Genomic DNA, 21,138 nt, shown 5'->3' with positions numbered 1-21,138 from the left:
TCTCTTACACAGCGTGTATAATTTGTAAAACTGCGTGTGCATTTGTTTTACGTTATTGAAATGTAAAACTTTTTTTTTCATTTTCAGTGACAGGATGCAGTGTTTAATTTTTTTTAAACTGACCCTGTTAAAAAAAGGACCTCCTGAGAAATAAGACACAATTTATAAGACAAAATTTATTATACCTGTATTAGTTAGGTTTTCTTTTTGGTAATCATGGTTCACTTTGTATTTTTTAGACAGTATACATTTATGAAACCGGCTTCTTAAAACTGTAGAAATGTATATCGCACGGCATAATGGGAAGCGGGAACGTCGTCAACATGTTACAACGGGACTTTTATTTAATAAATAAAAAAACAAGCACATGCAGTAAAGCCGTTGTAATAATCAACAATAACTCCATTTTGAAACATAAATGGAACCCGCTGCATTTTATTCGAGAGGATTGTTCAATTTAACTAAAGCATGTCGCAACGTTTATTACCAGAGATTGACCACCAGGAAGCAGTGTTTATACATTTACAAATCTGTCCAGGCTATACGGAAGTCTACAAAGCCCATTATTTAAGCATTAAAAAAATGTAACAAATGAATGTTCGAAATACTCAGGATGTAATTGCTGGACACGAGAACCAATTAATTGTGACGTCCACGAACAACTTATTTATCTGTTGGATAAATGATGCCGTGTAAAATTGTGGCAATTTCATCCGCGAGGATTGGCTATACACCAATCTAACGCCCTACCTAATGTCATCTGGTAAAGCCAGAAATTCTGGTGTTCTTGTGCAGTTTCTTAACTGACTTTTCATTCAAGAGCAACTTTTTCATTCAAGTGTGACAGTTCAGTGCAGTCTGTAGTGGTGGAGAGGAAATCTGTTTCCCTGAAAATCAGAAAATCTTGCAGAACGTTTATGAATTATGGGTAATTTATGGGCTAGGTTGTTTCTTGTGTTGAATGTACATTTGAGAACACAGTTGGAACACTGAATCATAACATGTTGATATCAGTGTGAGGCTTAAAGTAAGCCTTAAACACTGTTTAAGAGTGCACACTCCAGTCACATTCGAACCTACCGAGTCTTTGCTTTAAACGTCCTCATTCTGTTTGAAAGGTAAGCTCTTGCAGTAAGGATTCCCTGCTGTCTGGAGGGTGCGCATCTTCTTCAGCAGCAGAATGTGCTCGCAGAACTCCCGCACTGCACCATGGCCTGCTGCACTCTGGCACTGGTACTTTGCTGCATTGAGCGTCACCACAGAGTTGTCCAGGGGCACAGCGCTCAGTCCAGCCAGGTTCAAGCAATCCACATCTGTTACATCGTTACCTGTAGTGCAGCAGAGAAGCACTGAGGGATCCGGCTTGTTCATTCTAGTGTGCATGCCGATGTCCGATTTGAAAATTATTTTTGCTTTATGATTTGGAGAAATGAGAGAATTCCATTTTGTTTGGCATTGGATCAGAATCTTGGCTATTTTTAGATCAAAATGGTTTGGTTTTCAATGTTTTTTGTCATCATGCTAAAAAAATGTCAGTAAACACTGGACTGTGAAACCTCAGTGAATATTGTGCTCAGTAATGAAAAGCAGGTGGCGAATATTTATGCATGTTTTTTTAGCTGAATGAGTTTCTGGCACAAAACAACTTTTCCTGATTAGCTGCAGCTATATTTCTAACCATTCTAACAAAATATTTTAACAAAAAAAAAAAATCTAATCACTGTATGAGATCTACAAACCACAAAATAATCATTATTTAGAAGGGTAACTAAAGGCAAAAGTACACAGAAATCACTTACCAATATAGGCCACCTCTTTCCATTCTAGCTTCTTCTCCTTCATCAGTTTCTCAACCTCCACCTGCTTCGGCTCATTCAGAGACATCAGAACACAGCCCGTTTTCTGGGACAGCTTGTCTGTGAGTCTCCCCAGTGTGGGGTTCTCACTGGAAGTCAGAAGGATCACCTGATAAGACAGAGTGGAAGAAACAAACATGCAAAACGATAGCAAGTATTACATTTGAAATGCTGATTTCAAAAAGTTCTGTGAGGCTCCATTATGTCATAGGTTGCTATAAAACATCAAACAGTTTTATACAGAAAGAAGTAATGCTACAAGAAGCTGTAACTGTAGGCGTCAGGTACTCTAACTCTAGAAATGTGGATTACACTTTGAAATCCAAATGGATCTGTGTAAAATATTTTCTCTCTATTTTTTTAAATGCGATGGAGGAAGATCCTTTATACAATGACAGCGAATATGGCACCATGGTACAAATGTAATGATGCGCACAAAAGTGTAATGTTTGGCGCGTCAAGTTCCCAGATCAATCGTTACACTGTTTCATACACAAAGTATATCTCAGAGCAAAACTTCTTTCAAAGGATGTAACAATGACCTACAGGTGGCAGTTTATTTATAATACTTTATGGCTATTTTCTAAGAGCTTGTTAACCGTTTCTTATTTAATAGACTACAAAACTAAACAATGTAATAGATGAGCAACAGCAAAGGTCGTTTTTAAAATTGCATGTGTAAAAAAAAATCAAATGATCAACTGTAGACGTCTTTTATGCATGTTTTTGCTATGCTGTGTGATGTATATTTAGTTATAAAATTAGACTGCCTGTGTCAATGACCTGATTTAGAACTTTAGCTAGCTAGCAAACTAAAAATGAAAAGTCAATAAAACAAATACGAATTGTGGAAACCACAGATTTGCATCTAGTAACTATTATCTGTGTTTAAGTATTATTGAATATAATTATTTATTATTATCATTATTTTTCTAAGACTCATCCTTGTAACAAGGAGAGCAGCTGGGATCAGGAACAGAAAGACAGGCAGCTGTTATTTCCTCCTGCAATGTTTATCCTACATCCGTTTTGTACTCTTCAGATAGACGTTTCAGTAACGTCCCCAAAGAAACCACAACTCATGTCTCTTCCAGAATAAAATAATTTGATTAAACCTTTATATATAGACATTCATACCAATGACACCATAGCATATAAACACTGCAAAACTACTATAACCGTAACTGATGAAAACACGCTTCTTACTTTCAGACAATTTATATCAGCCTCCTGGGAGACTGTCAAAAATTGCCAGTGCCGACTATATCTCAAGTCATCACGGCAAGGTATTGGGTAAAGTTTTCAGTTAGCAATAATCGCACCTCAGATAAACCTCATAAGATAGGATACTGCCACTGCGCAAGAATAACCTAAAACCACATGAGGTCGAGCATCCGAGTAACAGGGTCCCTATGCACATTGACGGTTCTTTGATTTGCCTTAACAAAAACTCCAGAACTACTAGACATGCAGGTTGAAATTAGAGTTTCATATAAAATAATCAACAATGATCAACACTTCTTGATCAATGTTTTGTGTAAAAACACGAATACTTCGAATGTTACAAAAAGTGAAAGAACAAACACAATGCATGATGGGTAGTGGACAACACAGTAAGGGTAAGGGGATGATGGTAGAGGTGGGGGGTTAAATTAGTGTGAACCTTTTGTCAATCACCATAAGGGGTGTGGATTGCACCAAAGCGGGTGGGGAGAAATTACATTGTTGAAGGCCCAACATGAACACCCTGTAAACATACATGCTCTTTTGCGACTGAAAAAGTGAATTCACAACCTACAGTTCCAATATACAGCAGTACAGAATCACTCAGCATTTTTACCTATGCCTTCGTCAAGACCATTTTGATTCAAATTTACAGACCCTATGTAAATATAAAACGCCTAGTCTTGATTTTAAAAAAGCCTCCACTGCCCTACCCTAAACACACAAAGAAAGCTGTGGTTTAATTAACCTGATCACAGATCAGCTTAGCATGACCTCTATTAATACCTACCTCTGTTCCTTCTCTCTGCAGCATGGGGATACCATCCAGATCTCTGCGGTTAACGGACACCCTCTCGTCTCCACTTGCAGACAGAGAGATTTGCCCATCTGTCAAACAGCCCAACACATTACACAGGAGAAGCCGCACCAACTCTGGCTTGTCCTTACCGAAGTAACCAAACCTGCATGGAGGCAAATGTGCACGCACACACACACACAAACATACACACACACCCCTGGATGCTGATCTTAAGGGTTGTGGCCATTCTTGCCTGAACACCAAGAGAGCAAAAGACGAGAAGGAGTGAGCTGTGGAGATGGTTCTGTGCTCTTCTTCTGGTTTACCCTGCTAGTTTACCTGAGCACCCTCTGTTCTGCAATAGGCCAATCTATGTCATTGTCAATATCAATGCTGTTGTCTGCAGGCATCTCAAAATAGGCCATCTTCCCTCCCTACAAAAGGCAAACATCACATATCACCACACTGCATGCCCTTTTCAATATCTTAAATACAGCCCATAAAAGATTATATAAATAAACCACTAACAACTTCTGGGACAACTAATATTCTGTAATAAGAAGGAGGCTCAGGTCATCAACAGTAGACACTGCTGAGTGGGCAGAAACTTGTGACTGCCATTACGTTGTGGCTTGCAAACGGATTTTTGTTCCGAGTTCGTTCTTACTGGTTATGTTGCTAGACCTTTGATAAAAGTGAGTATCTGAACAATTGTTATAAATGTTTGTCCCTGCCTGATTGGTTTGAATCTTGTCAGTGTCCCTGTGTTATCCTAAGGTGTGTGGCCTAACTGCTCAGACAGAAACAAATTCTGAGATTAGATTAATTTGCTGCCTGCATCTTGAACACTGTGGACCTCAGCTCACCTGCAGGACTCCTTCATCTATAAGTTTTTTGGTGGCGATGTAAAAGGATCCATTTTCACAGAGCTCCCCAGCCCAGTCCTGGTGATGGGGCCTCTTGGCTGGGTTCAGGTTCAGGGCCTTAGTGTCGGGGGCCTCTTGAGTAAAAAGAAGAGACAAGAAACACTTCAATTAAGCAGCTGTGCAGTAGGCTTGAAAAGAGCTGGAACAATCTTTAACCAAGAGGTTTTTCGGTTCAAGAACACTGATCACAGAACTTGATTCGCTTTCCATTTAAAACTCATAAATGCACAATACATTTCAGAAACGTAGCCTAGAGACCTTGCCAAAGAAAGTAAACTACTTAGTTCCATCCCAATGTGACTGAATTCCACTTATACCTAAAACACTAAATAAACCTGAAGGAACACCATTCATCATGCTACTTCATTATGGCTTCCATACATCCATCTATGTAGGCTTATCGGTGCATCTTTCACACACCTTTATTGGTGACCTCTTGCCAGCGGAAGTGGTGTCGGCGGACGACAGAGAACACAGAGTCGTAGCCTTGTTTGGTCACCATCTCCACTGCCTGTATAAGGTGGTGTGGGTGGAGGCATGGAGAGGTGGCCTGAATATTACAGATGATGTCCACCTCTAAGGGAGTGGTGCGAAGTGTAAAAAGGGAAATACAAACTATGATTAGACAAAGTCAAATAATAGTCATTGAATTATAACAAATAATTAGTATGTGATATAACATAGAACATGTTACATACTGTATGACTATGTATGTAAAAAAAACAAAAAGCAAACCTGAATTGGATGCAAATGTTGGTATGAATAAATATGAGAAGGATAGGAAAGTGTCTAATAAAAAGCTCAGTTAAGCAGACTCTGCTGCAGCTGTTTATATGAATAAGTGTTCATTTAAACAGCAAAATGAATTGGGGTTGATTAAGTATGCAGCTGATACATACAAAATGCATGACACAATGAGCCAGATATAAAGTCCATTCACTTTTAAACATCAAACTAATGGCTCCGAGCTTCTGATCTGATCAACAACGGACCATAGCAGAGAACAACATAACTTGCCTGGGTTCATTCGGCAAAACTCTTGAATAGTTTCCAGGGAGCTGGTTGTATCTTTGGACACTTCTGCACTCCTCCTGTGTACTTGAGCCCCCCATTTCTTTGCCACCCGCTCAATCTCATCGTGGTCAGTGGATACCCACAGACTGTGGAAATGTACCAGTAAACCTCACGTCAAGACAGGAACAACTGGTGTGGTGGTGGTCATCCGTACATTCATACTGCCACGAGTTGCAATTAGCAAATTACTATATTTAACGAATTACCTGTCAAACACATCAGAGTCTATAGCTGCCCGTATAACCCATCCGATCAGTGGAACACCCGCCAGCAATTTTATGTTCTTCAGGGGAATTCCATTGTTGCCGCCACGAGCGAGAATCACCGCAGCTACGTATTTCTTCTTAACATTATCTACAATTTGACTCTTTAATCCATTCATTCTCTTCAAAGGCTACGAAAATAAAGGGATCGCAAACTAATTCAGTTTAAAAACAACTAGCGTAGCGTATTATCGGCCACGTCAGTACAAAACATCGACAATCTAAGATAATGGTAAATAAATGTAAGCGCTTTACTAACCCCAATTAGTGTTTTTCAGACGACATAAATGTTTAATAGTCTAAGATCCAAGACCTATTTGATTTCATGGGAGAAATTCTTTCAAAAACAATGTTTTTTTTAATATCCTTTGGCTTGCTAAAATTGTGACCGTTGCGCAAAAAAGGGTTCACTTCCGGTGTTCAGTAATTGACCTTTTCCTTCTTACACATAATTTGTATAATTTGTAAAGCTGCGTGTGCATTTGTTTTACGTTATTGAAATGTAAAACTTTTTTTTCCCATTTTCAGTGACAGTATGCAGTGTTTTTTTTTTTGTTTGTTTTTAGTTTTTTTTTTTTAAACTGACCCTGTTAAAAAAGGACCTCCTGAGAAATAAGACTCAATTTATAAGACAAAATTTATTATAACTATTAGTTAGGTTTTCTTTTTGGTAATCATGGTTCACTTTGTATTTTTTAGACAGTATACATTTATGAAACCGGCTTTTTAAAACTGTAGAACTGTATATCGCACGGCATAATGGGAAGCGGTAACGTCGTCAACATGTTACAACTGCGGTTTTATTTAATAAATAAAAAAACAAACACGGAGTAAAGCCGTTGTAATAATCTACAATAACTCCATTTTGAAACATAAATGGAACCCGCTGCATTTTATTCGAGAGGATTGTTCAATTTAACTAAAGCATGTCGCAACGTTTATTACCAGAGATTGACCACCAGGAAGCAGTGTTTATACATTTACAAATTGTTGAAGGCCCAACATGAACACCCTGTAAACATACATGCTCTTTTGCGACTGAAAAAGTGAATTCACAACCTACAGTTCCAATATACAGCAGTACAGAATCACCCAGCATTTTTACCAATGCCTTCGTCAATACCGTTTTGATTCAAATTTACAGACCCTATGTAAATATAAAACACACAGTCTTGATTCAAAAAAGTCTCCACTGCCCTACCCTAAACACACAAAGAAAGCTGTGGTTTAATTAACCTGATCACAGATCAGCTTAGCAAGACCTCTATTAATACCTACCTCTGTTCCTTCTCTCTGCAGCATGGTGATACCATCCAGATCTCTGCTGTTAACGGACACTCTCTCGTCTCCACTTGCAGACAGAGAGATTTGCCCATCTGTCAAACAGCCCAACACATTACACAGGAGAAGCCGCACCAACTCTGGCTTGTCCTTACCGAAGTAACCAAACCTGCATGGAGGCAAATGTGCACGCACACACACACACAAACATACACACACACCCCTGGATGCTGATCTTAAGGGTTGTGGCCATTCTTGCCTGAACACCAAGAGAGCAAAAGACGAGAAGGAGTGAGCTGTGGAGATGGTTCTGTGCTCTTCTTCTGGTTTACCCTGCTAGTTTACCTGAGCACCCTCTGTTCTGCAATAGGCCAATCTATGTCATTGTCAATATCAATGCTGTTGTCTGCAGGTATCTCAAAATAGGCCATCTTCCCTCCCTACAAAAGGCAAACATCACATATCACCACACTGCATGCCCTTTTCAATATCTTAAATACAGCCCATAAAAGATTATATAAATAAACCACTAACAACTTCTGGGACAACTAATATTCTGTAATAAGAAGGAGGCTCAGGTCATCAACAGTAGACACTGCTGAGTGGGCAGAAACTTGTGACTGCCATTACGTTGTGGCTTGCAAACGGATTTTTGTTCCGAGTTCGTTCTTACTGGTTATGTTGCTAGACCTTTGATAAAAGTGAGTATCTGAACAATTGTTATAAATGTTTGTCACTGCCTGATTGGTTTGAATCTTGTCAGTGTCCCTGTGTTATCCTAAGGTGTGTGGCCTAACTGCTCAGACAGAAACAAATTCTGAGATTAGATTAATTTGCTGCCTGCATCTTGAACACTGTGGACCTCAGCTCACCTGCAGGACTCCTTCATCTATAAGTTTTTTGGTGGCGATGTAAAAAGATTTATTTTCACAGAGCTCCCCAGGCCAGTCCTGGCGACGGGGCCTCTTGGCTGGGTTCAGGTTCAGGGCCTTAGTGTCGGGGGCCTCTTGAGTAAAAAGAAGAGACAGGAAACACTTCAATTAAACAGCTGTGCAGTAGGCTTGAGAAGAGCTGGAACAATCTTCAACCAAGAGGTCTTTCGGTTCAAGAACACTGATCACAGAACTTGATTTGCTTTCCATTTAAGACTCATAAATGCACAATACATTTCAGAAACATAGCCTAGAGACCTTGCCAAAGAAAGTAAACTACTTAGTTCCATCCCAATGTGACTGAATTCCACTTATACCTCAAACACATCCATCTATGTAGGCTTATCGGTGCATCTTTCACACACCTCCTTTGGTGACCTCTTGCCAACGGAAGTGGTGTCTGCGATCGACAGAGAACACAGAGTCGTAGCCTTGTTTGGTCACCATCTCCACTGCCTGTATAAGGTGGTGTGGGTGGAGGCATGGAGAGGTGGCCTGAATATTACAGATGATGTCCACCTCTAAGGGAGTGGTGCGAAGTGTAAAAAGGGAAATACAAACTATGATTAGACAAAGTCAAATAATAGTCATTGAATTATAACAAATAATTAGTATGTGATATAACATAGAACATGTTACATACTGTATGACTATGTATGTAAAAAAAACAAAAAGCAAACCTGAATTGGATGCAAATGTTGGTATGAATAAATATGAGAAGGATAGGAAAGTGTCTAATAAAAAGCTCAGTTAAGCAGACTCTGCTGCAGCTGTTTATATGAATAAGTGTTCATTTAAACAGCAAAATGAATTGGGGTTGATTAAGTATGCAGCTGATACATACAAAACGCATGGCACAATGAGCCAGATTTGAAGTCCATTCACTTTTAAACACCAAACTAATGGCTCCGAGCTTCTGATCTGATCAACAGCAGAGAACAACATAACTTGCCTGGGTTCATTCGGCAAAACTCTTGAATAGTTTCCAGGGAGCTTGTTGTATCTTTGGACACTTCTGCACTCCTCCTGTGTACTTGAGCCTCCCATTTCTTTGCCACCCGCTCAATCTCATCGTGGTCAGTGGATACCCACAGACTGTGGAAATGTCCCGGGAAACATCACGTCAAGACAGGAACAACTGGTTTGGTGGCGGTCATCCGTACATTCATACTGCCACGAGTTGCAATTTGCAAATTACTATATTTAACGAATTACCTGTCAAACACATCAGAGTCTATAGCTGCCCGTATAACCCATCCGATCAGTGGAACACCCGCCAGCAATTTTATGTTCTTCAGAGGAATTCCATTGCTGCCGCCACGAGCGAGAATCACCGCAGCTACGTGTCTCTTCTTAGTAATATCTAGTTTGGCTCGTTTTGACTGATTATTTCTGTCTTCATCAGCGCTAGCTACAATTTTCCTCTTCATTATAGCCATTCCCTTCAACGGCTACGTGTACAGATTTTCCGGCGCATTACTGATGATGTCAGCGGGTACACGCAGGCGGTAGTAGGGTTTATTGAGAAGTACACCTTGATGCTAGTGGAGTTCCTAGACGGGTTCCAAATGAATTCAAGTCCAGGGATCAAATTGCAGCGGGATTTGAATCAGCACTATATACATCAGCGCTATATAAATAAATTTGATTTGATTTAACCAATCAGCTTTTGCGCCATCTTTTAGTGTTTTTCATTTAAGTGGAAATCACAACGTGACAATAACTTGGTTTCTGTTTATTGTAATTGTTAATTGTTCTGTTAATTGTCTGTTAACTTGTAAAGATGGGTTGCCTTATGGGTTTCCATGCAAATGTGCTTCTGGAGAACTGAGCTGCATTGCATCAAGACAGATTAGAGGTGGGAAAAGGACACATCTGTTGGCTGTACTGTGTTGTCCTTTCTCTAGACTGAGAGATGCACCATTTTGTTCCAATAGCACCATTCCTGACTGAGGGCTCTGGTTTAATAGTCACCGAGAGAGAGAGAGAGCAGCTTTGTGGAACAGTGGGTGAGTAGGCCTGGCTGTGCATGAGCAATGACAGCTCAGCAGCATGCTGAACCAGAAGGGCAAGAGTTTATTGGGTTCAGCCTCTCACACAGGGTGAGGACTGTGTGGTATTGCAAATCAACAAGTTTACAGGGAGCTAAGCGAGGATGATGCAGGCTTCCATACTACCAGTATCACTCTCAGTATCGCTCCACTGTTGTTCTGGCTTGCTCAACATACATTACTTGGATATCTATTTTTCTTTTAAAATAGGTTCTTTTTTTTTTAAAACAGGTTCAATAATCAAGGCAAAAAGCCAAAAGAGGGATTTCTTAAATCAATTGTTTAACCTACATTTCTTTATTTCTGTTGTTCACAGAAGTCTGAAAAACATATTTAAATACAAATTTGTGTTGTTTCATTATTTTACAGAAATGTGTTCAGCGATGCTTTATAAACTTGCTCCTTGGTCTATATTCATCTTTTTTACTTTTTAGTTATTAACTCCAACCAATCTTTAGTCCAATATTTTCCTCAAAATTCCTCTTTAAGTATGAATAAAATACTACAGGTCTGATCATTGCTGTAAGTTAAGAAGGAGCACATTGATCAAGCTGCATTCCTGAACAGCACTCAGTTGCCATCGTGATTATTTACAGTATAACAGCGTTGCCAAGAGAATAAAGTTACTCCAGTCAGCGAGCGTTTCAGTTTACATTTTGAGTCCCCATGCAACCCATGCATGTTCACCCAATAAGCAAAAGGTTTTTAGATCAATAAAACAAGAGTTAATTCTCCCAATTATTAGCCCAGTGCATAGTAACTACATATACCATAAAACTGGAAAAATCGAAAACATTTCAAAATATGCACATGCAAGCATCCTTTACAATATTTATATAGAATCTTGATGCCTCCATGAATTTGATAGCCCCATGATAAAACCTCCACCAACGCTGCCACCGCCGCCACCGCCACTGCCGCCACCACCATCGCCGTCGGGAAAACTTCTCCGCGGCGGTGAGCCGTGACCATCTCTGGTTTGGCCAGAGCAGGTACCGGCCATGGGCCCTGCAGGGGAAGGAACACGCGGAGATACTCGCACTGGTAGCAAGCGGCAAAGTCTGGGTGGGAGGTAAGCTCTGGTACTGAAGATTCCCTGCTGGCTGGAGGCTGTGCAGAATGTGCTCGCAGAACTCCCGCACCGCACCATGGCCCGCCGCACTCTGGCACTGGTACTTTGCTGCAATGAGCGCCATCGCAGAGGTGTCCAGGGGCACAGCGCTCAGTCCAGCCAGGCTCAAGCAGTCCACATCTGTTGCATCATTACCTATAGTAGTGCACAAGAGAAACACTGAGGGATCCGACTTGTTCATCGCAGTGTGCATGCCGATGTCTGATTTGAAAATTATTTTGCTTTATGATTTGGAGAAATGAGAGAATTCCATTTTGTTTGGCATTGTAGGCATTGGATCAGAATCTTGGATATTTTTAGATCAAAATGGTTTGGTTTTCAATGTTTTTTGTCATCATGCTAAAAAAAAAATGTCAGAAAACACTGGACTGTGAAACCTCAGTGAATATTGTGCTCAGTAATGAAAAGCAGGTGGTGAATATTTATGCATGTTTTTTTTAGCTGAGTTTCTGGCACAAAACAACTTTTCCTGATTAGCTGTAGCTATATTTCTAACCATTCTAACAACAAAAAAAATCTAATCACTGTATGAGATCTACAAACCACAAAATAATCATTATTTAGAAGGGTAACTAAAGGCAAAAGTACACAGAAATCACTTACCAATATAGGCCACCTCTTTCCATTCTAGCCTCTTCTCCTTCATCAGTTTCTCAACCTCCACCTGCTTCGGCTCATTCAGAGACATCACAACACAGCCCGTTTGCTGGGACAACTTGTCTGTGAGAGTCTCCAGTGTGGGGTTCTCACTGGAAGTCAGAAGGATCACCTGATAAGACAGAGTGGAAGAAACAAACATGCAAAACGATAGCAAGTGTTACATTTGAAATGCTGATTTCAAAAAGTTCTGTGAGGCTCCATTATGTCATAGGTTGCTATAAAACATCAAACAGTTTTATACAGAAAGAAGTAATGCTACAAGAAGCTGTAACTGTAGGCGTCAGGTACTCTGATTCTAGAAATGTCGATTACACTTTGAAATCCAAATGGATCTGTGTAAAATATTTTATCTCTATTTTTTTTAAATGCGATGGAGGAAGATCCTTTATACAATGACAGCGAATATGGCACCGTGGTACAAATGTAATGATGCGTACAAAAGCGTAACATTTGGCACGTCAAGCTCCCAGATCAATCGTTACACTGTTTCATACACAAAGTATAACTCAGAGCAAAACTTCTTTCAAAGGATGTAACAATGACCCACAGGTGGTAGTTTATTTATAATACTTTATGGCCATTTTCTAAGCTCTTGTTAAGCATTTCTTATTTAATAGACTACAAAACTAAATGTAATAGATGAGCAACAACAAAGGTCGTTTTTAAAATTGCATGTGTACAAAAAGCAAACGATTTACTGTAGATGAATTTTATGCATGTTTTTGCTATGCTGTGTGATGTATATTTAGTTATAAAATTAGACTGCCTGTGTCCATGACCTGATCTAGAACTTTAGCTAGCTAGCAAACTAAAAATGGAAAGTCAACAAAACAAAATACAAATTGTGGAAACCATAGTTTTGCATCTAATAACTATGTGTTTTATTATTATTGAATCTAATTATTATTCATCATCATTTTAAAATTATTTTTCTAAGACTTGTCCTTGTAACAGGAAGACAGGCAGCTGTTATTTCCTACTGCAATGTTTATCCTACATCTGTTTTGTACTCTTCAGGCAGACATTTCAGTAACAGTGTCTCTATGCACATCAACAGTTCTTTGATTTGCCTTAAACAAAGATTACACATATTTATGAAAAGTTTGTGAAGACCAGATTAAAGATTTTGTACGTATCTTCAATAAATACCTAGCAAGCATGTGATATCACAAATTAACATCACACTCTCTTCTAGTTTTCACAATAATATCAGCCTCCGGAGAGACCTTCAAAAATTACCAGCGCCGACTATATTTCAAGTCGTCACGGTGGGGTATTGGGTAAAGTTTTCAACTAGCAATAATCACACCTTGGATAAACCTCACAGGCTACGATACTGCCACTGCACAAGGGTAACTTACCATCCTATGCGTTCGAGCATCTGAGTAACAGGGTCCCTATGCGCATCGACGGTTCTTTGATTTGCCTTAACAAAAACTCCAGAACTACTAGATATGCAGGCTGAAATTAGAGTTTCATATAAATTAATCAACAATGATCAACACTTCTTGATCAATATTTTGTGTAAAAACATGAATACTTCGAATGTAAAAAAGTGAAAGAAAGAACACAATGCATGATGGGTAGTGGACAACAAAGAGTAAGAGTAAGGGGGTGGGGGTAGAGGTGGGGGGTTAAATTAGTGTGAACTTTGGTCAATCGCCATATGGGATGTGGATTGCACCAAAGCGGGTGGGGAGAAATTGCATTGTTGAAGGCCCAATATGAACACATTGTAAACATACATGCTCTTTTGCTGCTGAAATAGTGAATTCACAAACTACAGTTCCCCTGTTTATATTTATTTGTTTATTTCAATATACAGCAGTACAGAATCACCCAGCATTTTTCACCAATGCCTTCGTCAAGACCGTTTTAATTTAAATTTATAGTCCCTATGTAAATATAAAACACGCAGTCTTAATTTTAAAAAGTCTTCACTGCCCTACCCTACACACAAAGCTGTGGTTTAATTAACCTGATCACAGATCAGCTTAGCATAACTTCTACTAATACCTACCTCTGTTCCTTTTCTCTGCAGCAGGCTGATACCAGCCAGATCTCTGCTGTTAACGGGCACCATCTCGTCTCCACTTGCAGACAGAGAGATCTGCCCATCTGTCAAACAGCCCAACACATTACACAGGAGAAGCCGCACCAACTTCGGCTTGTCCTTACCGAAGTAACCAAACCTGCATGGAGGCAAATGTGCACGCACACACACACACACACACACACACCCCTGGATGTTTATCTTAAGGGTACTGGCCATTCTTGCCCGAACACCAAGAGAGCAAAAGATGAGGAGTGAGCTGTGGAGATGGTTCTGTGCTGTTCTGCTGGTTTACCTGAGCACCCTCTGTTCTGCAACAGGCCAATCTATGTCAATGTCAATGTCAATATCAACTCTGCAGGCATCTCAAAATAGGCCATCTTCCCTCCCTACAAAAGGCAAACATCACAGATCACCACACTGCATGCCCTTTTCAATATCTTAAATACAGCCCATAAAAGATTATATAATAAACCACTAACAACTTTTGGGACAACTAACGTTCTGTAATAAGAAGGAGGCTCAGGTCATCATCAGTAGACATTGGTGAGTGGGCAGAAACTTCTGACTGGCATTACGTTGTGGCTCGCAAACTGATTTTTGTTCTGGGTTTGTTCTCACTGGTTATGTTGCTAGAGTCATAGCCTTGTTTGGTCATCATCTCCACTGCCTGTTTAAGGGGGTGTGGGTGGAGGCAGGGAGAGGTGGCCTGAATATTACAAATAATGTCCATCTCTAAGGGAGTGGTGCGAAGTGTAAAAAGGGAAATACAAACTATGATTAGACAAAGTCAATTAAAAGTCATTGAATTCTAACAAATAATTATTATCTGATATAACATAGAACATATTACATAGTGTATGATAATGTATGTGACAAAAAGAAAACCTGAATTGGATGCAAATGTTGATATGAATAAATATGAGGATAGGAAAGTGTCTAAAAAAAGCTCAGTTAAACAGACTCCGCTGCAGTTGTTTATATGAATAAGTGTTCATTTAAACAGCAAAATGAATTGGGGTTGATTAAGTATGCAGCTGATACATACAAAATGCATGACACAATGAGCCAGATATGAAGTCCATTCACTTTTAAACACCAAACTAATGGCTCCGAGCTTCTGATCTGATCAACAACGGACCACAGCAGAGAACAACATAACTTGCCTGGGTTCATTCGGCAAAACTCTTGAATAGTTTCCAGGGAGCTTGTTGTATCTTTGGACACTTCTGCACTCCTCCTGTGTACTTGAGCCTCCCATTTCTTTGCCACCCGCTCAATCTCATCGTGGTCAGTGGATACCCACAGACTGTGGAAATGTACCAGTAAACCTCACGTCAAGACAGGAACAACTGGTTTGGTGGTGGTCATCCTTACATTCATACTGCCACGAGTTGCAATTAGCAAATTACTATATTTAACGAATTACCTGTCAAACACATCAGAGTCTATAGCTGCCCGTATAGCCCATCCGATCAGTGGAACACCCGCCAGCATTTTTATGTTCTTCAGAGGAATTCCATTGCTGCCGCCACGAGCGAGAATCACCGCAGTTACGTGTCTCTTCTTATCATGATCTAGTTTGGTTCGTTTCGGTTGCTTATTGCTGCCTTCAACAGCGCTAGCTACAATGTGCCTCTTTGAAATAGCAATTCCTTTCAAAGGCTACGTAAATAAATGGATCGCAAAAGAAACAAAGCCTCAGTAATCAGTGATGGTAAAAACTGGCTACATTACGGAGGTCAGGAGAGCGGACACTAGAGCGTCACACATAATGATTACCGTAATGAACTTACACCCCCCGCACCTCGCTGACACGTGCATTTAAATTTTGTTCAAGTTGACTTTTACAATTTTGACACAAAATAAACGTTAAACGTTAACGTACAGTAATGCTGAAGAACGATAGTCTTGACAAAGGCCTCTGAACTCCAACCAAAAATATCTCTCTACGAAATTTTAATTGACCACATATAACAAAGATTACACATATTTATGAAAAGTACGTGGAGAACATACTAAAGATTTTGTATGTATTTTCAATAAATACCTAGCAAGCATGTTACGTCACAAACTAATATCACACTCTCTTCTAGTTTTCACAATAATATCAGTCTCCGGAGAGACCGTCAAAAATTGCCAGCGCCGACTATATTTCAAGTCGTCACGGTGGGGTATTGGGTAAAGTTTTCAACTAGCAATAATCGCGCCTCGGATAAACCTCATAGGCTACAATACTGCCACTGCGCAAAGATAATTTACCATTCTATGAGTTCGAGCATCTGAGTAACAGGGTCCCTATGCGCATCGACGGTTCTTTGATTTGCCTTAACAAAAACTCCAGAACTACTAGATATGCAGGCTGAAATTAGAGTTTCATATAAATTAATCAACAATTAACAACACTTCTTAATCAATGTTTTGTGTAAAAACATGAATACTTCGAATGTAAAAAAGTGAAAGAAAGAACACAATGCATGATGGGTAGTGGACAACAAAGAGTAAGAGTAAGGGGGTGGGGGTAGAGGTGGGGGGTTAAATTAGTGTAAACTTTGGTCAATCGCCATATGGGGTGTGGATTGCACCAAAGCGGGTGGGGAGAAATTGCATTGTTAAAGGCCCAATATGAACACATTGTAAACATACATGCTCTTTTGCTGCTGAAATAGTGAATTCACAAACTACAGTTCCCCTGTTTATATTTATTTGTTTATTTCAATATACAGCAGTACAGAATCACCCAGCATTTTTCACCAATGCCTTCGTCAAGACCGTTTTAATTTAAATTTATAGTCCCTATGTAAATATAAAACACGCAGTCTTAATTTTAAAAAGTCTTCACTGCCCTACCCTACACACAAAGCTGTGGTTTAATTAACCTGATCACAGATCAGCTTAGCATAACTTCTACTAATACCTACCTCTGTTCCTTCTCTCTGCAGCAGGCTGATACCAGCCAAATCTCTGCGGTTAACGGGCACCATCTCGTTTCCACTTGCAGACAGAGAGATCTGCCCATCTGTCAAACAGCCCAACACATTACACAGGAGAAGCCAAACCAACTCCGGCTTGTCCTTACCGAAGTAACCAAACCTGCATTGACGCAAATGAGCATGTGCGCGCGCGTGCACACACACACACACACACACATACACACACACACACACACACACACACACACACCTCTGGATGTTTATCTTAAGGGTAGTGGCCATTCTTGCCCGAACACCAAGAGAGCAAAAGATGAGGAGTGAGCTGTGGAGATGGTTCTGTGCTGTTCTGCTGGTTTACCTGAGCACCCTCTGTTCTGCAACAGGCCAATCTATGTCAATGTCAATGTCAATATCAACTCTGCAGGCATCTCAAAATAGGCCATCTTCCCTCCCTACAAAAGGCAAACATCACAGATCACCACACTGCATGCCCTTTTCAATATCTTAAATACAGCCCATAAAAGATTATATAATAAACCACTAACAACTTTTGGGACAACTAACGTTCTGTAATAAGAAGGAGGCTCAGGTCATCATCAGTAGACATTGGTGAGTGGGCAGAAACTTCTGACTGGCATTACGTTGTGGCTCGCAAACTGATTTTTGTTCTGGGTTTGTTCTCACTGGTTATGTTGCTAGAGTCATAGCCTTGTTTGGTCATCATCTCCACTGCCTGTTTAAGGGGGTGTGGGTGGAGGCATGGAGAGGTGGCCTGAATATTACAAATAATGTCCATCTCTAAGAGGTGCAAAATGTAAAAAGGGAAATACAAACTATGATTAGACAAAGTCAATTAAAAGTCATTGAATTCTAACAAATAATTATTATCTGATATAACATAGAACATATTACATAGTGTATGATAATGTATGTGACAAAAAGAAAACCTGAATTGGATGCAAATGTTGATATGAATAAATATGAGGATAGGAAAGTGTCTAAAAAAAGCTCAGTTAAACAGACTCTGCTGCAGTTGTTTATATGAATAAGTGTTCATTTAAACAGCAAAATGAATTGGGGTTGATTAAGTATGCAGCTGATACATACAAAATGCACGACACAATGAGCCAGATATGAAGTCCATTCACTTTTAAACACCAAACTAATGGCTCCGAGCTTCTGATCTGATCAACAGCGGACCACAGCAGAGAACAACATAACTTGCCTGGGTTCATTCGGCAAAACTCTTGAATAGTTTCCAGGGAGCTTGTTGTATCTTTGGACACTTCTGCACTCCTCCTGTGTACTCGAGTCTCCCATTTCTTTGCCACCCGCTCAGTCTCATCGTGGTCAGTGGATACCCACAGACTGTGGAAATGTACCAGTAAACCTCACGTCAAGACAGGAACAATTGGTTTGGTGGTGGTCATCCTTACATTCATACTGCCACGAGTTGCAATTAGCAAATTACTATATTTAACGAATTACCTGTCAAACACATCAGAGTCTATAGCTGCCCGTATAGCCCATCCGATCAGTGGAACACCCGCCAGCATTTTTATGTTCTTCAGAGGAATTCCATTGCTGCCGCCACGAGCGAGAATCACCGCAGTTACGTGTCTCTTCTTATCATGATCTAGTTTGGTTCGTTTCGGTTGCTTATTGCTGCCTTCAACAGCGCTAGCTACAATGTGCCTCTTTGAAATAGCAATTCCTTTCAAAGGCTACGTAAATAAATGGATCGCAAAAGAAACAAAGCCTCAGTAATCAGTGATGGTAAAAACTGGCTACATTACGGAGGTCAGGAGAGCGGACACTTGAGCGTCACACATAATGATTACCGTAATGAACTTACACCCCCCGCACCTCGCTGACACGTGCATTTAAATTTTGTTCAAGTTGACTTTTACAATTTTGACACAAAATAAACGTTAAACGTTAACGTACAGTAATGCTGAAGAACGATAGTCTTGACAAAGGCCTCTGAACTCCAACCAAAAATATCTCTCTACAAAATTTTAATTGACTACATATAACAAAGATTACACATATCTATGAAAAGTATGTGGAGAACAGACTAAATATTTTGTATGTAGCAAGCATGTTACGTCATAAACTAATATCACACTCTTTTCTAGCTTTCACAATAATATCAGCCTCCTGAGAGACCGTCAAAAATTGCCAGCGCCGACTATATTTCAAGTCGTCACGGCGGGGTATTGGGTAAAGTTTTCAACTAGCAATAATCGCGCCTCGGATAAACCTCATAGGCTACGATACTGCCACTGCGCAAAGCTAAAGATTGTGGTGGTGGGAACGTCATCTGAATGTAGAGTACCAAAATCACTAAAACGGTTTTACAGTTTCCAGAATTATTTTTTTCCCCCATGCATTAGATGCTAACGAATTACATCTTTTTGGTAATCATGCTTTACTTTGTATTTTTTAGAAAGTATACATTTATGAAACCGGCTTCTTAAAACTGTAGAAATGTATTTCGCATTGCATGATGGGAAGCGGGAACGTCATCAACATGTTACAACTGAGCTTTTATTTAATAAATTTAAAAAAAAAAAACACATGCAGTAAAGCCGTTGTAATAATCAACAATAACTCCATTTTGAAACATAAATGAAACCTGCTGCATTTTATTCTAGATGATTATTCAATTTAACTAAAGCATGTAACAACGTTTATTACCAGAGATTGACCACCAGGAAGCAGTATTTATACGTTTACAAATCTGGCCAGGCTATACGGAAGCCTACATAGCCCATTATTTTTTAACAGTTAACAAATTAATGTTCGAAATACTCAGGATGTAATTGCTGGACACCAGAATCCAGTTAATGTTGACGTCCACGAACAACTTATTTATCTGTTGGATGAATGATGGCGTGTAAAATTGTAATTTCATCCGCGAGGATTGGCTATACACGTATATAATGTCACGCTCTACTTAACGTCATCTGGTAAAGCCAGAAATTCTAATGTTTTTGCGCAGTTTCTTAACTGACTTTTCATTCAAGAGCAACAGTTCAATGCAGTCTGTAGTGGTGGAGGGGAAATCTGTTTTCCTGAAAATCAGAAAATCTTGCAGAACACGTTTATGAATTATGGGTCATTTATGGGCTAGGTTGTTTCTTGTGATGAATGTACATTGTACATTTGGTATTAATGCATTGGGAGGGAAGACATTACAGTGAACAAAGGAAACTTTTTTTAAAGTTCATACACAGTTTGTGTACTCCAGGTGACACAATGAGTTTGACAGAGTTATGTGCTAAAACGGAAGTTTTAGGAATAGCTACAAAACCAGATAATTGCGAATATAATTAGTATGTATATATACAAAATATATACATGCAGTGTTTTTCCCCCAGAATAGTCCAATTCATAAATATTGTACAAATACTGTCATTTTATGAACACAGCGTTAGACAGAGATGCATAAGGCATGGTTCATACTTGTGTCATTGATGATTTTATAAAATTATAATTTTTAGTTCTTTTCATTTTTAAATACACTGAATACCTGCATTTTAGAAAAGAATGAAAGCACACTTTAACAGCTCAATCTTAAACTTCACCTCTTTCTCGTTTCCTTCACCCCTCTGCTCTGGCTGCACTCTCATACACCTATTTTAAAAAATCATGATTCATATGCATTTTATAAAGTCAAGAGAATCATCTGATATATTGTGTCATCTGATATATTGCATGTTTTAAAGCCCCTCCTTAATCACTTACATCTGGACGCTGAAAAACGTTTTAACGTCAGGCTTATATTTTCGTTGCCATTTGTAATAAATGCATATCCCTCTTTCACAACAGATTCACGTTAGAAGTAAACCGATAAATCTCTTCCTCAAGCAGACACACGAATACACGTTTACGTGCAGAAGCGTTGCTCTATACTTGACGAAGCACGTTATTGCTAAACCCTTAAAACTA

The 21,138-nt window shown here is 39.5% G+C and overlaps 2 protein-coding genes, 4 non-coding genes and 1 pseudogene across 6 annotated transcripts in view; all 7 read right to left on the bottom strand.

Annotated features, from left to right (window-relative positions):
* LOC118242550 (N-acylneuraminate cytidylyltransferase-like) overlaps positions 1–10,242 on the bottom strand; it is a 50,273-nt gene extending 40,031 nt beyond the window's left edge. The window contains exons 1-6 of the mRNA XM_035534322.1: positions 9,571–10,242; positions 9,308–9,450; positions 8,721–8,876; positions 8,296–8,429; positions 7,769–7,863; positions 7,421–7,592 (exon numbers count right to left, since the gene is read on the bottom strand). Coding sequence (XP_035390215.1) covers positions 7,421–7,592; positions 7,769–7,863; positions 8,296–8,429; positions 8,721–8,876; positions 9,308–9,450; positions 9,571–9,794 — 924 coding nt within the window. The 5' untranslated portion in view covers positions 9,795–10,242. The remainder of the gene's footprint in view (positions 1–7,420; positions 7,593–7,768; positions 7,864–8,295; positions 8,430–8,720; positions 8,877–9,307; positions 9,451–9,570) is intronic.
* Positions 319–6,554, bottom strand: LOC118240986 (N-acylneuraminate cytidylyltransferase-like). The gene is made up of 8 exons (XM_035523768.1): positions 6,086–6,554; positions 5,823–5,965; positions 5,226–5,381; positions 4,746–4,879; positions 4,219–4,313; positions 3,871–4,042; positions 1,800–1,965; positions 319–1,328 (listed from the first exon to the last, which is right to left on the bottom strand). The coding sequence occupies exons 1-8, from the start codon at positions 6,259–6,261 to the stop codon at positions 1,093–1,095; spliced, it is 1,278 nt and encodes a 425-aa protein (XP_035379661.1). The 5' UTR covers positions 6,262–6,554; the 3' UTR covers positions 319–1,092.
* On the bottom strand, positions 3,083–3,223 carry LOC118241005. Its single transcript, XR_004775778.1, has one exon. It is a non-coding gene; the product is annotated as a U4 spliceosomal RNA (small nuclear RNA).
* A 463-nt stretch (positions 10,243–10,705) lies between the features above and the next one.
* On the bottom strand, positions 10,706–19,465 carry LOC113587611 (annotated as a pseudogene).
* On the bottom strand, positions 13,412–13,552 carry LOC113587621. The gene has a single exon (XR_003411760.2). It is a non-coding gene; the product is annotated as a U4 spliceosomal RNA (small nuclear RNA).
* Positions 16,366–16,506, bottom strand: LOC118240997. The gene has a single exon (XR_004775770.1). It is a non-coding gene; the product is annotated as a U4 spliceosomal RNA (small nuclear RNA).
* LOC113587620 lies at positions 19,341–19,481 on the bottom strand. Its single transcript, XR_003411759.1, has one exon. It is a non-coding gene; the product is annotated as a U4 spliceosomal RNA (small nuclear RNA).
* Between the last annotated feature and the right edge of the window lie 1,657 nt (positions 19,482–21,138).

Source organism: Electrophorus electricus, chromosome 2 (genome assembly GCF_013358815.1).
Source record: "Electrophorus electricus isolate fEleEle1 chromosome 2, fEleEle1.pri, whole genome shotgun sequence".
NCBI lineage: Eukaryota > Metazoa > Chordata > Actinopteri > Gymnotiformes > Gymnotidae > Electrophorus > Electrophorus electricus.
The sequence above is the reverse complement of the archived record's forward strand: the minus strand, read 5'-3'. Positions and strand labels throughout refer to the sequence as shown.

What these genes read in the sequence shown, in the direction of transcription:
- LOC118240986 (XM_035523768.1), bottom strand. Translation starts at nt 6,261, where the DNA reads ATGAATGGATTAAAGAGTCAAATTGTAGATAATGTTAAGAAGAAATAC. An exon ending in GACTCTGATGTGTTTGACAG is followed by an intron (nt 5,966 to 6,085) that starts GTAATTCGTTAA and finishes ACATTTCCACAG; the next exon opens with TCTGTGGGTATCCACTGACC. An exon ending in GTTTTGCCGAATGAACCCAG is followed by an intron (nt 5,382 to 5,822) that starts GCAAGTTATGTT and finishes CCACTCCCTTAG; the next exon opens with AGGTGGACATCATCTGTAAT.